Here is a 15,874-nt window from a genome sequence, read left to right as displayed (position 1 = left end):
AGTACACTGACACGCTGCTATAACGTGCTTTATAATAGTACATTGACACTCTGCTATAACATGCTTCATTATAGTACATTGACAGTCTGCTATAACATGCTTCATAATAGTACATTGACACTCTGCTATAACATGCTTCATAATAGTACATTGACAGTCTGCTATAACATGCTTCATAATAGTACACTGACACTCTGCTATAACATGCTTCATAATAGTAAAATGATACTCTGCTATAACATGCTTCATAATAGTACATTGACAGTCTGCTATAACATGCTTCATAATAGTACAATGATACTCTGCTATAACATGCTTCATAATAGTACATTGACAGTCTGCTATAACATGCTTCATAATAGTACATTGACAGTCTGCTATAACATGCTTCATAATAGTACACTGACACTCTGCTATAACATGCTTCATAATAGTACATTGACACTCTGCTATAACATGCTTCATGATAGTACATTGACACTCTGCTATAACATGTTTCATAATAGTACACTGACACGCTGCTATAACGTGCTTTATAATAGTACATTGACACTCTGCTATAACATGCTTCATAATAGTACATTGACACTCTGCTATAACATGCTTCATAATAGTACATTGACACTCTGCTATAACATGCTTCATAATAGTACACTGACACGCTGCTATAACATGCTTTATAATAGTACATTGACACTCTGCTATAACATGCTTCATAATAGTACATTGACACTCTGCTATAACATGCTTCATAATAGTACATTGACACTCTGCTATAACATGCTTCATAATAGTACATTGACACTCTGCTATAACATGCTTCATAATAGTACATTGACACTCTGCTATAACATGCTTCATAATAGTACATTGACACTCTGCTATAACATGATTCATAATAGTACATTGACACTCTGCTATAACATGTTTCATAATAGTACACTGACACGCTGCTATAACGTGCTTTATAATAGTACATTGACACTCTGCTATAACATGCTTCATTATAGTACATTGACAGTCTGCTATAACATGCTTTATAATAGTACATTGACACTCTGCTATAACATGCTTCATAATAGTACATTGACAGTCTGCTATAACATGCTTCATAATAGTACACTGACACTCTGCTATAACATGCTTCATAATAGTACATTGACACTCTGCTATAACATGCTTCATAATAGTACACTGACACTCTGCTATAACATGCTTCATAATAGTACATTGACACTCTGCTATAACATGCTTCATAATAGTACATTGACACTCTGCTATAACATGATTCATAATAGTACATTGACACTCTGCTATAACATGTTTCATAATAGTACATTGACACTCTGCTATAACATGCTTCATAATAGTACATTGACACTCTGCTATAACATGCTTCATAATAGTACATTGACAGTCTGCTATAACATGCTTCATAATAGTACATTGGCACTCTGCTATAACATGCTTCATAATAGTACATTGACAGTCTGCTATAACATGCTTCATAATAGTACACTGACACTCTGCTATAACATGCTTCATAATAGTACATTGACACTCTGCTATAACATGCTTCATAATAGTACATTGACACTCTGCTATAACATGCTTCATAATAGTACATTGACACTCTGCTATAACATGTTTCATAATAGTACACTGACACGCTGCTATAACATGCTTCATAATAGTACATTGACACTCTGCTGTAACATGCTTCATAATAGTACATTGACAGTCTGCTATAACATGCTTCATAATAGTACACTGACACTCTGCTATAACATGCTTCATAATAGTACACTGACAGTCTGCTATAACATGCTTCATAATAGTACACTGACACTCTGCTATAACATGCTTCATAATAGTACATTGACACTCTGCTATAACATGCTTCATGATAGTACATTGACACTCTGCTATAACATGTTTCATAATAGTACACTGACACGCTGCTATAACGTGCTTTATAATAGTACATTGACACTCTGCTATAACATGCTTCATAATAGTACATTGACACTCTGCTATAACATGCTTCATAATAGTACATTGACACTCTGCTATAACATGATTCATAATAGTACATTGACACTCTGCTATAACATGCTTCATAATAGTACAATGATACTCTGCTATAACATGCTTCATAATAGTACATTGACAGTCTGCTATAACATGCTTCATAATAGTACAATGATACTCTGCTATAACATGCTTCATAATAGTACATTGACAGTCTGCTATAACATGCTTCATAATAGTACATTGACAGTCTGCTATAACATGCTTCATAATAGTACACTGACACTCTGCTATAACATGCTTCATAATAGTACATTGACACTCTGCTATAACATGCTTCATGATAGTACATTGACACTCTGCTATAACATGTTTCATAATAGTACACTGACACGCTGCTATAATGTGCTTTATAATAGTACATTGACACTCTGCTATAACATGCTTCATAATAGTACATTGACACTCTGCTATAACATGCTTCATAATAGTACATTGACACTCTGCTATAACATGCTTCATAATAATACATTGACACTCTGCTATAATGTGCTTCATAATAGTACATTGACACTCTGCTATAACATGCTTAATAATAGTACATTGATACTCTGCTATAACATGCTTCATAATAGTACATTGACACTCTGCTATAACATGCTTCATAATAGTACATTGACACCCTGTTATAACATGCTTCATAATAGTACAATGATACTCTGCTATAACATGCTTCATAATAGTACACTGACACTCTGCTATAACATGCTTCATAATATTACATTGACACCCTGCTATAACATGCTTCATAATAGTACATTGACACCCTGCTATAACATGCTTCATAATAATACAGTGATGTCATGTCATGTGATTTGGATTTTTAATGTATCTTTAACAATTTTTCGGTCATATCGCTACCATGTCTGCAATGTGGCAGTTTTTATTGATGTCTAGCACTGGGGCATCATGCTGCAGACATGTAGCATGATGTCCCACCCAGTCACATTATCCTGACACCAGGCCAACCAGTCCTAACACTAACCTCTTAATGCTGAGCACCAAGCGAGGCAGCTGTTAGTACCATTTTTGTAAGTCTTTGGTATGACTAGGCCCGGGATCGAACCCACGACCTCCCACATCCAAGGCGGACGCAATAATACGGTAAAACCTTGCTATAAATATGCTTTGTAATAACACAAATTCTGTCATGGCATGCCTCACAAAATTTTACAATGATTTCACAACTGCTTGGAGTATTACAAAGCTTTATTGCTAAAAGAAAATGGGTTTTAAGGTATTTTGTATTCTTTAAAAAAATTTTTTTGCTTCTTGCTTATTTTTTGAAAGACATTAGCTCCTTAAAAAACTGATAATTATTAATTTAATTACATTTGGGACATCAAAAATAAAGCCATAGGTCTTCTTTCTGTTTGTCTCCAATGCATCCTGCTCAATCTATGATAAGCATCAGCCAACAGATATTTAATCAGTCATCTGGCATACACACCCAAGTACCAAAAAATAAAGTGGTCTAAAAAGACTTTTCACATCCTATTTATGGGAAAACAAATGCCTGCTCAATCAAGCATCATGTACACACAATGAAACAAGTTTATCACCTGCATTGTTACTTATTGCCCATGCCTTTCATCTTAAATCATTTTATTTTAGAGTCAGAAATGCAGACAGCAGCTCCAGATGGCTTCCAAATACACAATCCACTTGTCAGTATAATGCTAAATTTACATGTATATCTGTAATGTTGTTGATTGACTGGAACTAGAACCATTTAAGTTGTACGACTTAATCAAAGACACTACTCCCTGATTTTCCTCTGCAATAGTGCAAAGTCATAGTTATACATTTTTTAATGGTTTTCCTCTGTATTTTAGAAGATCAGTTTTTACTAGTGAAACCTAATGATTTACTCCTAAACTTTGTCCATTCAGAATACACACCTGCTGAATTGTTCATCTCAAGTACATTATAACTGCAATTCCACTGATCTCCTGAATGAATTTCAGTTAAAGCATTTTTCAAGTTGTAAACATGTTTTTACTTAAGAACTTCCAATGTCTAATTTTTATGTTTTCTTGTTTGTCAAAAATCAGACCCTTTGGACATGTCCAGCAAATATGAATGTTTCAGAAAATACAGTGTGTTATTGATTAGTACAAGTATAGTAGCAAGAAATTAAATATTTGGATTCTAATATAATCAAGCTGAAAAAATATAGAAATTATTTGTTGTGCACATTTTTGGTAGAATTACTGTTATGAATACAATGATATCAGTTGGTGAGTACATTTACTCTATTTACTCTCAAGTTGCCAATTTTGTAATACATGTATATATATGTACCAATTAATGGTTTTCTGCCACCCCAAAAATATTACATAAATAATGACTGTTTTTAATTATTTCTTGTTTAATATGCATCAAGTTGGTAACTGTCAGTGAACTCCATAGTTTGGCACCCCAACCCCATTTTGTATAGTTAAGAGGATATGTATACAATATTTTTTTCATTTAACAGACTTGCTTGGCTATAGCATTATATGGTACATAGCATGATCACACTTTGTGGACCCTGCCCATCATACTAATAATGGGTTTCACTGTGTAGAAGTAATTTTGAAAAATAAGCTGTATCTTACCTCAGAAAACATTTCAATGCAAAACTGAATTGTGTTTTTGCTTGGTTGATCCTTTATGCAATGGTCCCTCACATAAAATATGATCATGGAGGTTTTTTGGCGGGGAGTCTCTTGTCCCTCCCATAATAAGTTTAATTTTATTAATTTTTTTCACATTATTGTTCCACTGTAATATATTTATAGTAATACTGCCTGTGATAACATTGCTGGCTTAAGCAGGGCAAGACCATGTAGTTGCTAATTTTCACCCATTGATTCTGTCAGCATGGTCAGCTGGCTTCATTGTTTTAAGTTTGTCAAGGTGGTTTGTATTGTGTGTAAACAAAAGTAATTCATAAGGGATTAAAAACCTTCATTGATCATTGTTGGGCTACTGAAGAGCCCAATCAACATAAAACAATAAAACATTATTTTGAATCTCTTAACAAGGTATGTTCTGCTTTGGTGTCAAGATGGATTAGAGTCTATACAAAGTATGATGAAAAGTAATTAAATTAAAAATATTAATTGATTATGTTTGGATTACTTAAGAGCTCCAGTAGCATCAAAATAGGATGAATGGGCCTTTGTCTCAGTTTATAAGACTAGTAAGTGATAATTATTTTTCAGATTTGATTGTCATTATTAAAGTGTGAAGGCTTTTCACATTTTATGGTCATTATTAAAAATGGTGATATGATGATGATAATAATAATAACAAAGATCTTTGCAAATTTGAATTAAAGTTGAAAAGGGTGATGGTATAATGTATGTGTTTGTACTTCATGTGAAGAATCTTGATGACATTAAAACAATACCAGAATTAGACCCAGATAGTGTCATTCTTGAGCAGTTCTGGCAGGCAGGCAGGCAGGCAGGCAAAGTCTGAATCTAACCACAGAAGAGTTGTACTGACATTGCCACATTCCAATGCAGACACTAAAATGGACACTTTCCATTGAGTGGAAAATTCAGGCTGACTCTAGAGAAAACCTGGATCCAGTAACAGTATATCATATCCTATGTGTTAATATCAACAACGATCTGGACTGACCTGACCTGTCTTTTCTATCACATGTATGATCATGTTCTTGGTTATAAGACCATCTCACTATAAGGCAAGATACATTATAACTTCCATGTACAGTGATATAATGAGGGACTAGTATAATCAAATATATACCATATTATAAGGCATCATAAACTGTATCTTCCATGTAGTGTTATAATGAGTGACTTGTGTAATTTAATATATAATATACCTTGCTATAAGGCAACTTACACTATAATGTCCATGTAGTGTTATAATGAGGTACTAGTGTAATCAGATGTAACATAACACAGTGTAAGGCAACATACACTGTGTCTTCCATGTAGTGTTATAATGAGTGACTTGTGTAATTAAGTATATAATATACCACAGTATAAGGCATCATACATTACAACTTCCATGTACAGTGTTATAATGAGGGACAAGTCTAATCAAATATTTACCATATTATAAGGCAACACACACTATAACTTCCATGTACAGTGTTATAATGTGGGACTAATATAATCAGATATACAATATACCTCAGTATAAGGCAACCTCATTTGTAACAATATAAATTTGATGGACCCTCTAAACAAAGTTGGTAATCAGTGTATTTGGTGTTAACTTGATCTAGAGTATTATCAAAACTGACGTCTCCCTAAAATATTTAAATGATTTCCTTTAAAGGATCTATTAAAATATTTGTTAAAGAAGTTCTAAAATAATTTTTTTTCCAATTCCATTTTAGACAACTGTACAGATGTTTTGTTATACAATAGTATAGTGTATTTGATATCAAATAAGAAATGGAGAACTATTGTAAGAAATCTTATAAGATAACTTTATCCATTAAGAAAAATGTAAAGTTTACAAATATTAGGAACAATCATTTCAGAATCTCATGGAAAGCAAGAATCAATAACAGAAATAAATTGATCAGATGACAAATTATAAAGAGGAATAAATAATGATTATTTAGCTACAGCCAACAGAGTTGGAAGAAATTGAGTTTAAAATACAAGTTTGTTTGAACCCCCCCCCCCCCACCAACTCTTCCTTGTTTAGAAATAAACGTAAAATTATTGTTGGCTAAAAAAAATGTATATACCTTAATTCTGTAGATTTAAATAAATGTTTTTGGCAGTTTTTAATTATTGGTTATATTCACAATGTATATATTTTAAACAATTTTACAGAAAAATTGAGAAGAAAGATTTTCATCAGTCATTGAAAGAGTTGAAAATACAGGTAAGATTTGTTTTGCATTGAATGACATTTTGAATGCAATAATGCCTAATTTTATGTGACCATGGTAATTTTTCTTTAAACTGCAATTTTTCAAACTGTACCATTAGTTGGAACCATATAGCCCCTATTGTGATGATGTACTGTAAAACACCACTACATACATAGATTAACATGTTCTACAAACTGTTGATATTACAGAGAAATTGTCAACCTTGGTATGAGTAAATTACAACATGATGATTGGTATATTGAAGTATCAAAATGTGATATTAAAGCAAGTTTGGTACACACACTGATATTGATTGCATATCAATGAAAGAAAAGTAGAATCTAATTTATGTAGTTTACAGATTATATCAATAATAATTTGTGTAGTTTACAAGCTATTTTGATAAATTTATAATAGTTTACCAATTATATCAATAATTTATGTACTGTACCGGTTATTTCGATAATTTATGTAGTTTACAGTTAGTATTGATAATTTATGTAGTGTACAGGTTATTTTGATAATTTATTTAGTGTATAGCTTTTATTGATAATTTATGTAGTGTACAGGTTATTTTTATAATTTGTGTAGTTTACAGGTTATTTTCATAATTTATGTAGTGTACAGGTTATATTGATAATCTATGTATCTTGATACTTTATGATAAGGCTGCATCATACCTCTCCCCTGATAAGACCTTGATACTTTATGATAAGGCTGCATCATACCTCATCCATGATAAGACCTCAATACTTTATGATAAGGCTGTATCATACCTCTCCCATGATAAGACCTTGATACTATATGATAAGGCTGCATCATACCTCACCCATGATAAGACCTCAATACTTTATGATAAGGCTGCATCATACCTCTCCAATGATAAGATCTTGATATTTATGATAAGGCTGACCATACCTCTCCTATGATAAGACCTCCATACTTTATGACAACGCTGCAACATACCTCCCATGATAAGATCTTGATACTTTATGATAAGGCTGCATCATACCTCACCCATGATAAGACCTGAATACTTTATGATAAGGCTGCATCATACCTCTCCCAAGATAAGACCTTGATATTTATGATAAGGCTGACCATACCTCTCCTATGATAAGACCTCAGATACTTCATAAGAACTGAATGATAACTCTCATGAAAAGATCTCAGTGCCTCAAGATAACAGTGTATCATACTTCTCCTATGATAAGACCTCAATACTTCATGACAAGGTTGCATTATAACTCTCCCATGATAGCCATGGATGCTTCATGATAAGACTATCATAACTCTCCCATGATAAGACCTCAATACTTCATGATAAAATTGCATCATACCTCTCCCATGATAAGACTGCATCATAGATTTCCCATAATAAGACCTTGATACTTCATGAAAAGGCTGCAACATAACTCTCCCATGATAGCCATGGATACTTCATGATAAGACTGCGTCATAACTCTCTCATGATAAGACCTCAATGCTTTATGATAAGACTGTCATAACTCTCCCATGATAGCCCTGGATGCTTCATGATAAGACTGTGTCATAAGTCTCCCTTGATAGCCCTGGATGCTTCATGATAAGACTGTGTCATAAGTCTCCCATGATAGCCATGGATACTTCATGATAAGGCTGTGTCATAACTCTCCCACGATAAGACCTCAATGCTTTATGATAAGACTGTCATAACTCTCCCATGATAGCCCTGGATGCTTCATGATAAGACTGTGTCATAAGTCTCCCATGATAGCCCTGGATGCTTCATGATAAGACTGTGTCATAAGTCTCCCATGATAGCCCTGGATGCTTCATGATAAGACTGTGTCATAAGTCTCCCATGATAGCCCTGGATGCTTCATGATAAGTCTGTGTCATAAGTCTCCCATGATAAGACCTCAATGCTTTATGATAAGACTGTTATAACTCTCACATGATAAGACCTCAATGCTTCATGATAAGACTGTGTCATAACTCTCCCATGATAAGACCTCAATGCTTCATGATAAGATTGTCATAACTCTCCCATGATAAGACCTCAATGCTTCATGATAAGACTGCATCATAAGTCTCTCATGATAAGACCTTGATATTTCATGACAAGGCTGCACCATAGCTCTCTCATGAAAAGGCCTTGACACTTCATGACAAGGCTGGATCATAACTGTCCCATGATAAAACCTCAATGCTTCATGATAAGACTGCATCATACATCATGATAAACCTCAATACTTCATGAAAAGGCTTCATCATAACTCTCCTGTAATAAGCCCCAGATGCTTCATGACCAGGCTGCATCACAAGTATCCCATGATAAGACCTCAATACTTTATGATAAGACTGCATCATGCCTCTCGTGTGATAAGCCCTAGATACTTCATAAGACCCTGATACTTTTTGATAATAGTACATCATACCTCTCCTGTTATAAGCCCTGGATGCTTCATAACAAGGCTGCATCATCTCTCCCAAAATGTGACATTGATACTTCATAAGACCTTACCTTAGTCCTGCCATCCATATGTCTCAGAATCCATCCCAAGAAGCATGATTACACAAAAACTACTTGGAAGGCATGTTTTAAGCATATGTTGATGACCTGGTTACATTTTTATTCCATAAAAGTAATTTCCTGATTTTTATACATTTAAACTTTTTAGACTTTGCCTTTTTTTGGTAAAATCCCTCAAAAGCCAAATAAAATAAAGTTGATAAGTTGATAAGCATATGTAGTTGATCTGTTGCAGCCAGTAAAGCAATCTTTTATTTTTTTATTCATTTTTTCAACATGTTTGATTTTTTTCTGTGAAAACCTTATTTGAGGAATTGAGCAAAAAACACTTGACAAAGGCAAATGAAATATGATGGTCATGTTTATATGGTATGCATATGCAGATAACCTAGTTATGTTTTCATGTTCCTATTGCAAATTTTTAAATTGATCATAAATTTTTCAACTTTGACTTTTTTTTACCACGACAGGGCTCATATGTTTTACAAATGCAGATCAGGTTAATTTAAGAAAATCATGCCTGATGTTAAGCCTATCCTAATGTCTAAAATAAATGATAAGGTAAGCCCCAGTAAAATTGTCACAGGAGAAATACTTTTTATCAGGGTCCTTGAATTTAGTTTATTTTAAGGGCATCCATATTTTTAGTTTTACAAACTGTGACATTTTCATCAGTACTAAAGTCATGCATTTAAGAAGATGTTCCAATAATTGTCTCCCTTGAAGGACAATTATATATATTGGCTTTTTAAAAGGTATTCATATAATTGTCTCCCCTGAGGGACCATTATTCATTGGTTTTCTAAACTTGTGGTTTGTAGCAACTATACAAATTGAGGAAAAAATATTACCTCACAAAAATTAATTCTCTGTATTGCAAATAACTTGGCTGGACAAAGTTTTAAAAACGATCATTCAAGCTTGTACACCTTGGGATGAGTTGAACAATTGATTTGTCTTCAGATTATTATTTTAACTGGGAATTTCTAGTGCTTGTTGTACAGGGGATGTTTTTACTACAATTGTTAAATAGTGGCCAGTTTAGTATTTCACCATTGTGCAATTTCTATAAAAACTGTTATTTTTTGTATGATCTTTTCATTCTTAGTGTAGCATCTATTATTTTTCTTTTCTTCTTATTACATTCAGTACAAGATCACTGACAGTGTGCTGCTGATCAAATGTGGGGTGGTGCTTGTTGTAGTTATTCTGGTCTTTTTTCTTCATTCCTTCATTCCAGCCATGCATGTTGGACTTGGTGAGTTTCCTTTATCTTTCTTTTAAATTTAATTTTTGTATGTAAATGTTTAGAGTGTTGGAACTGTGCAGTATCGTACAGGATAGGTCTATTTGAGACCTTGCCCTTACATGACATGAAAGTTTCTACATAGTACAAATACATATAATAAATAAGAATGGAAATGTGGAAAGTGGGAAATAGATGATTATATTAATAATAGTGTGAACATTTCAGAAGTGTAACATCATTTTTGTACTATTATCGATCTGTTTACTTTGTTATCAGACTAATTCACTTACTAAGCAAGCAAAACCAACAGTCCCAGTGACAAAACATTAGGATCAATCCTTTGTTGGATAGTGTTATGTAAGATGATAAATGAATCATATGTTGAACATTTATATTTTGAGAAGGCCACCAAAAAAAGAAATAGGTATTTTTCTGGTCCACCCCCAATCAATTTAAAAAAAAATGTCAAAAAATAATATTTCTGAAATTGATTTTTGCACTTAATTAACTAATTGAGCTGGTTTGGCCCAGTATTTGAAGTGCTTAGTACATTATATATATATATATATATATATATATATATATATATATATATATATATATATATATATATATATATATATATATAAATCATTATAATAGATATGATGATTAGATAAAAATACCTGCTCTAATGCTAAAACCAATAAAATAGGAAACATGCATGCCTTACCAATTCAGGTATGGAAGATATTTTGCAGATTTAATGTCAATATAAAAAATAATTGTGTGGTCCCATAATGATTTGCTGAGACCAAATTGATAGACTAAATCATAAACATAAAACCCACAGCCATATTTATGACTCCTGTCTGGAAATATTTCAAGTTTTAGGGGTCAAATAATTACCAGGGCATTGTACAGTTAGGAACAAAATAATTACCAAGTAATTACCAAGGCATCATACAGTTAGTAAGAAAATAATTACCAAGTAATTACCAAGGCATTGTACTGTTAGGACCAAAATAATTACCAAGTAATTACCATTGCCTTGTACAGTTAGTTTAAAAAATGCAGAATTTGCAAATCATTCACAATATATTCAGGTAATACCAGTACTCTAGCTTACATGTTCACTGCCAACATAATGACACTGACTTTACCTGCAATCACAAATGGACAAATGAGGAATCTGTATTATATCTTGTTATATATATATATATATATATATATATATATATATATATATATATATATATATATATATATATATATATATATATCATGATATGTATTGTATTGCCATGCAAGTATCATGATATATTTTATACTGCCATGCAAGTATCGTGCTATGTATTGTATTGCCATGCAAATATCATGATATGTATAGTATTATCATGCAAGTATCATGATATGCATTATATTGCCATGAAAGTATCATGATATATTTTATACCGCCATGCAAGTATCATGATATGTATTGTATTGCCATGCAAGTATCATGATATGTATTGTATTGCCATGCAAGTATCATGATATGTATTGTATTGCCATGCAAGTATCAAGATATGTATTGTATTGCCATGCAAGTATCTTGATATGTATTGTATTATCATGCAAGTATCATATGTATTGTATTGCCATGCAAGTATCATATGTATTGTATTGCCATGCAAGTATCATGATATGTATGATATTGCCATGAAAGTATCTTGATATATTTTATACTGCCATGCAGGTATCATGATATGTATTGTATTGCCATGCAAGTATTTTGATTTGTATTGTATTGCCATGCAAGTATCAAGATATGTATTGTATTGCCATGCAAGTATCAAGATATGTATTTTATTGCCATGCAAGTATCATATGTATTGTATTGCCATGCAAGTATCAAGATATGTATTGTATTGCCGTGCAAGTATGATGACATGTATTGTATTGCCATGCAAGTATCATGATATGTATTGTATTGCCATACAAGTATCATGATATGTATTGTTTTATGACAAAGCACAACTTTAAAAACATTTATTATTTATTAATTCATCAGGCATAATTATATTTTGCAACAGTGAATATTAAGACATTAGCCATTGGCATCGAAGATGACCTAACTTGACTTTAATTTGCAGAGTAATGGCCGTTGAAAACCTTAGAATGGACATCCTAATGTCTTTTGAACACTAGCATTCACATTCTTTTAACATTTCAATCAAAATTTTCCTCCGCTAGGTCAGATCAGATCTGAAATGACCTTTATTGTCTGCATGTTACTGAGTTATGGCCCTTTACCAGCTTAGCATAATCATGCATGTTCCTATCTTTTGAACATTCTGGCCACTTTCTCATCAAACTTACTGAAAAATGAAATCATATAAAGATGTAAATGAGTCTGATTATCGCATTTTGATGATATTTTACAAAGTTCTCAGCCCTGATTGCCGTTGAATATCATATTGGCTTGTGAAAAGTGACAGTCCTAGTCTATTTGTAATCACATTCTCTATGAAGCTATATATTCGTCAAGACTTTTGATGATATAAATTTCAATACAGATTTTGACCATATTTTAATATGCTTGGTTACTGCCTATGGTCACCTCCATACTACACCCAGTTCTCAGTACCACTCAGTACTGCAGCCTTTTAACGGGGAGAAAAAAGGGGCAATTGCACGTTAGTGGCAACTACTTGTGTGGTTGCACTATTGATCAGTCTGTGAAAGACAATTGTAAAGTTTTAATACAGTACACTTCAAATGTCATGATATCCAAGAAATGTCTAAAATTATATGCCTACATCAAAATTCTAGAAGAACTGGTGATATGCATATTTTATTAAGGTCAAGAGGGAGATTGTAGCATGCATTGTCATAACCCTTATATGGCAATAACTCATATTTGTAATAACCCATTATTGCAATAACCCCTATTATTGTAATAACCCCTACATTGTAAAAACCCTATATTGTAATAGCCACATATTGCAATACTCCCTATATTGTAATAACCCTAGATTGTAATAACCCCTTATTGCAATAACCCCTATATTGTAATAATGCTTTGTTTTACAAAAACACCTATATTTTATTAACCCCTATAAGATAATATTTATTTCATTGCTACAGGTTGGATTGCAATCCTTGGTGCAGTATGGTTGATGGTGTTGGCAGATTTGAATGAACTTGAAAACATCCTTCATCAAGTGGAGTGGGCGACTCTTATATTCTTTGCTGCACTTTTCACTCTTATGGAGGTTTGGAATCATGCTTTCTTCTTTGTCAGTCTTTTATTTAAAAATTATAACAGAATTAAATTTCAAAATCCTGGATTGCTGAAACTCAATTAGTTCTGATCAAGTTTTTGATTGTTCAGGTTTGCAATTTCTCAGCCTGATTGGGTCATTTCTTGGGTCAAACATCAGCTATAAAAAGAAAATAGGCAATCATTGATAGGAAGATAAAGGCTGTTTGCCAACAGTTTGAGATTCATTTATGTCAATCATTATAGGAAGAAAGTGATTGTTTGACAATTTTGAGGTCTATTTATGACAATAATTGATAGAGAGAAAAAGGTTGTTTGACCAGTTTCCATTTATATCAATCACTGATAAAGAGAAAAAGATTGTTTGTCAAGGTTGAGATCTATTTATGTTAATATAGAGAGGATGAGGTTGTTTAATAGTTTCCACTTATATCAATCACTGATAAAGAGAAAAAGGCTGTTTGTCAAGTTTGAGATATATTTATGTCAATCATTGACAGGAAGAAAAAGGTTGTTTGACAAGTTTGAGATCTTTGTCAATAATTGACAGAGAAAAAAGGGTGTTTGGCAAGTTTCCACCTATGTCAATCACTGATAAAGAGAAAAAGGGTGTTTGACAAGTTTCCACCTATGTCAATCACTGATAAAGAGAAAAAGGGTGTTTGACAAGTTTCCACCTATGTCAATCACTGATAAAGAGAAAAAGGGTGTTTGACAAGTTTCCACCTATGTCAATCACTGACAAAGAGAAAAAGGGTGTTTGACAAGTTTCCACCTATGTCAATCACTGACAAAGAGAAAAAGGGTGTTTGACAAGTTTCCACCTATGTCAATCACTGATAAAGAGAAAAAGAGTGTTTGACAAGTTTGAGATTCATTTTATCTATCAACTGTTTACTTTTTTCATAAAACAGCCAACTTTTTATTATAATTCTCTGTGTATAGTAAGATGAAAAAGAATATATATCTTGCTTGCATGCATAATGCATAAAACAAAACTAAAATTAGACACAGAAACATTCACAAGTGGATCACTGTGACCTTCTTTTGATGTAAAATAGTGGTAATCCTGACAATAAATGCATGCATCAATTTTCATTAACTTTTACAACCACTACAGTGGTCTAGTAATAAGTGTGTCCACCTCAGATGTGGGAGGTCTTGGGATCTAACCCCAACTGAGTCATAACAAAGACTGTTAAAAATGGCACTAACAGCTGCCTTGTTTGGTGCTCAGCATTAAGAGGTTAGTGTTATGACTGGTTGGCCTAGTGTCAAGACAATGTGACTGTGTGGGACATGATGCTATATATCTGCGACATGATGCCCTAATGCTAGACATCACTATAAACTGCCACACTGCAAATGTCATAGCGATATGACTTAAAGGTTTTAAAGCTACATTAAAAATCCAAAACACATACACACACACTAATTAATTTTTTATATTTTTAATGAAAACATTAGGAGTGAGTTTTTAGAGATGGAGCTGAACCAATTACCCTACTACAATTTTAGACCTCTGTGTAATGCTCTGTTGTAAAAATGGAATAGACCCAGATCTGCCATTCCATGATGCACAATCAGATCTGGTTCCATATTATTTCTTCTACTGAAGATTTCAAGCAGTTTGAAATTACATGAATACATTATGACAATTATGTCACTTGTGACCTAAATATATCAAAGTGTTATCAACTCTGAGAATGATTGGATATAATGTCACTTGTAACCTAAATATATCAAAGTGTTATCAACTCTGAGAATGATTGCATATAATGTCACTTGTAACCTAAATATTTAAAAGAGTTATCAGTGAGAGAGAATGGATATAATGTCACTTGTAACCTAAATATATCAAAGTGTTATCAACTCTGAGAATGATTGCATATAATGTCACTTGTAACCTAAATATTTAAAAGA

The 15,874-nt window shown here is 32.8% G+C and overlaps 1 protein-coding gene across 6 annotated transcripts in view; it reads left to right on the top strand.

The window, feature by feature from the left end:
• Positions 1–15,874, top strand: part of LOC149797728 (P protein-like) — a 135,413-nt gene that overhangs the window by 101,501 nt on the left and 18,038 nt on the right. For all 6 annotated transcript variants that reach the window (XM_089962669.1, XM_089962667.1, XM_089962665.1 and 3 more), the window contains exons 14-16: positions 6,903–6,954; positions 10,608–10,716; positions 13,816–13,943. In XM_089962669.1, coding sequence (XP_089818795.1) covers positions 6,903–6,954; positions 10,608–10,716; positions 13,816–13,943 — 289 coding nt within the window. The remainder of the gene's footprint in view (positions 1–6,902; positions 6,955–10,607; positions 10,717–13,815; positions 13,944–15,874) is intronic.

Source organism: Sinohyriopsis cumingii, chromosome 6 (genome assembly GCF_028554795.1).
Source record: "Sinohyriopsis cumingii isolate HCF-2022 chromosome 6, ASM2855479v2, whole genome shotgun sequence".
NCBI classification, from domain to species: Eukaryota; Metazoa; Mollusca; class Bivalvia; order Unionida; family Unionidae; genus Sinohyriopsis; species Sinohyriopsis cumingii.
Note: the sequence above shows the minus strand (reverse complement) of the source record. Positions and strands in the feature narration are given on the sequence as shown.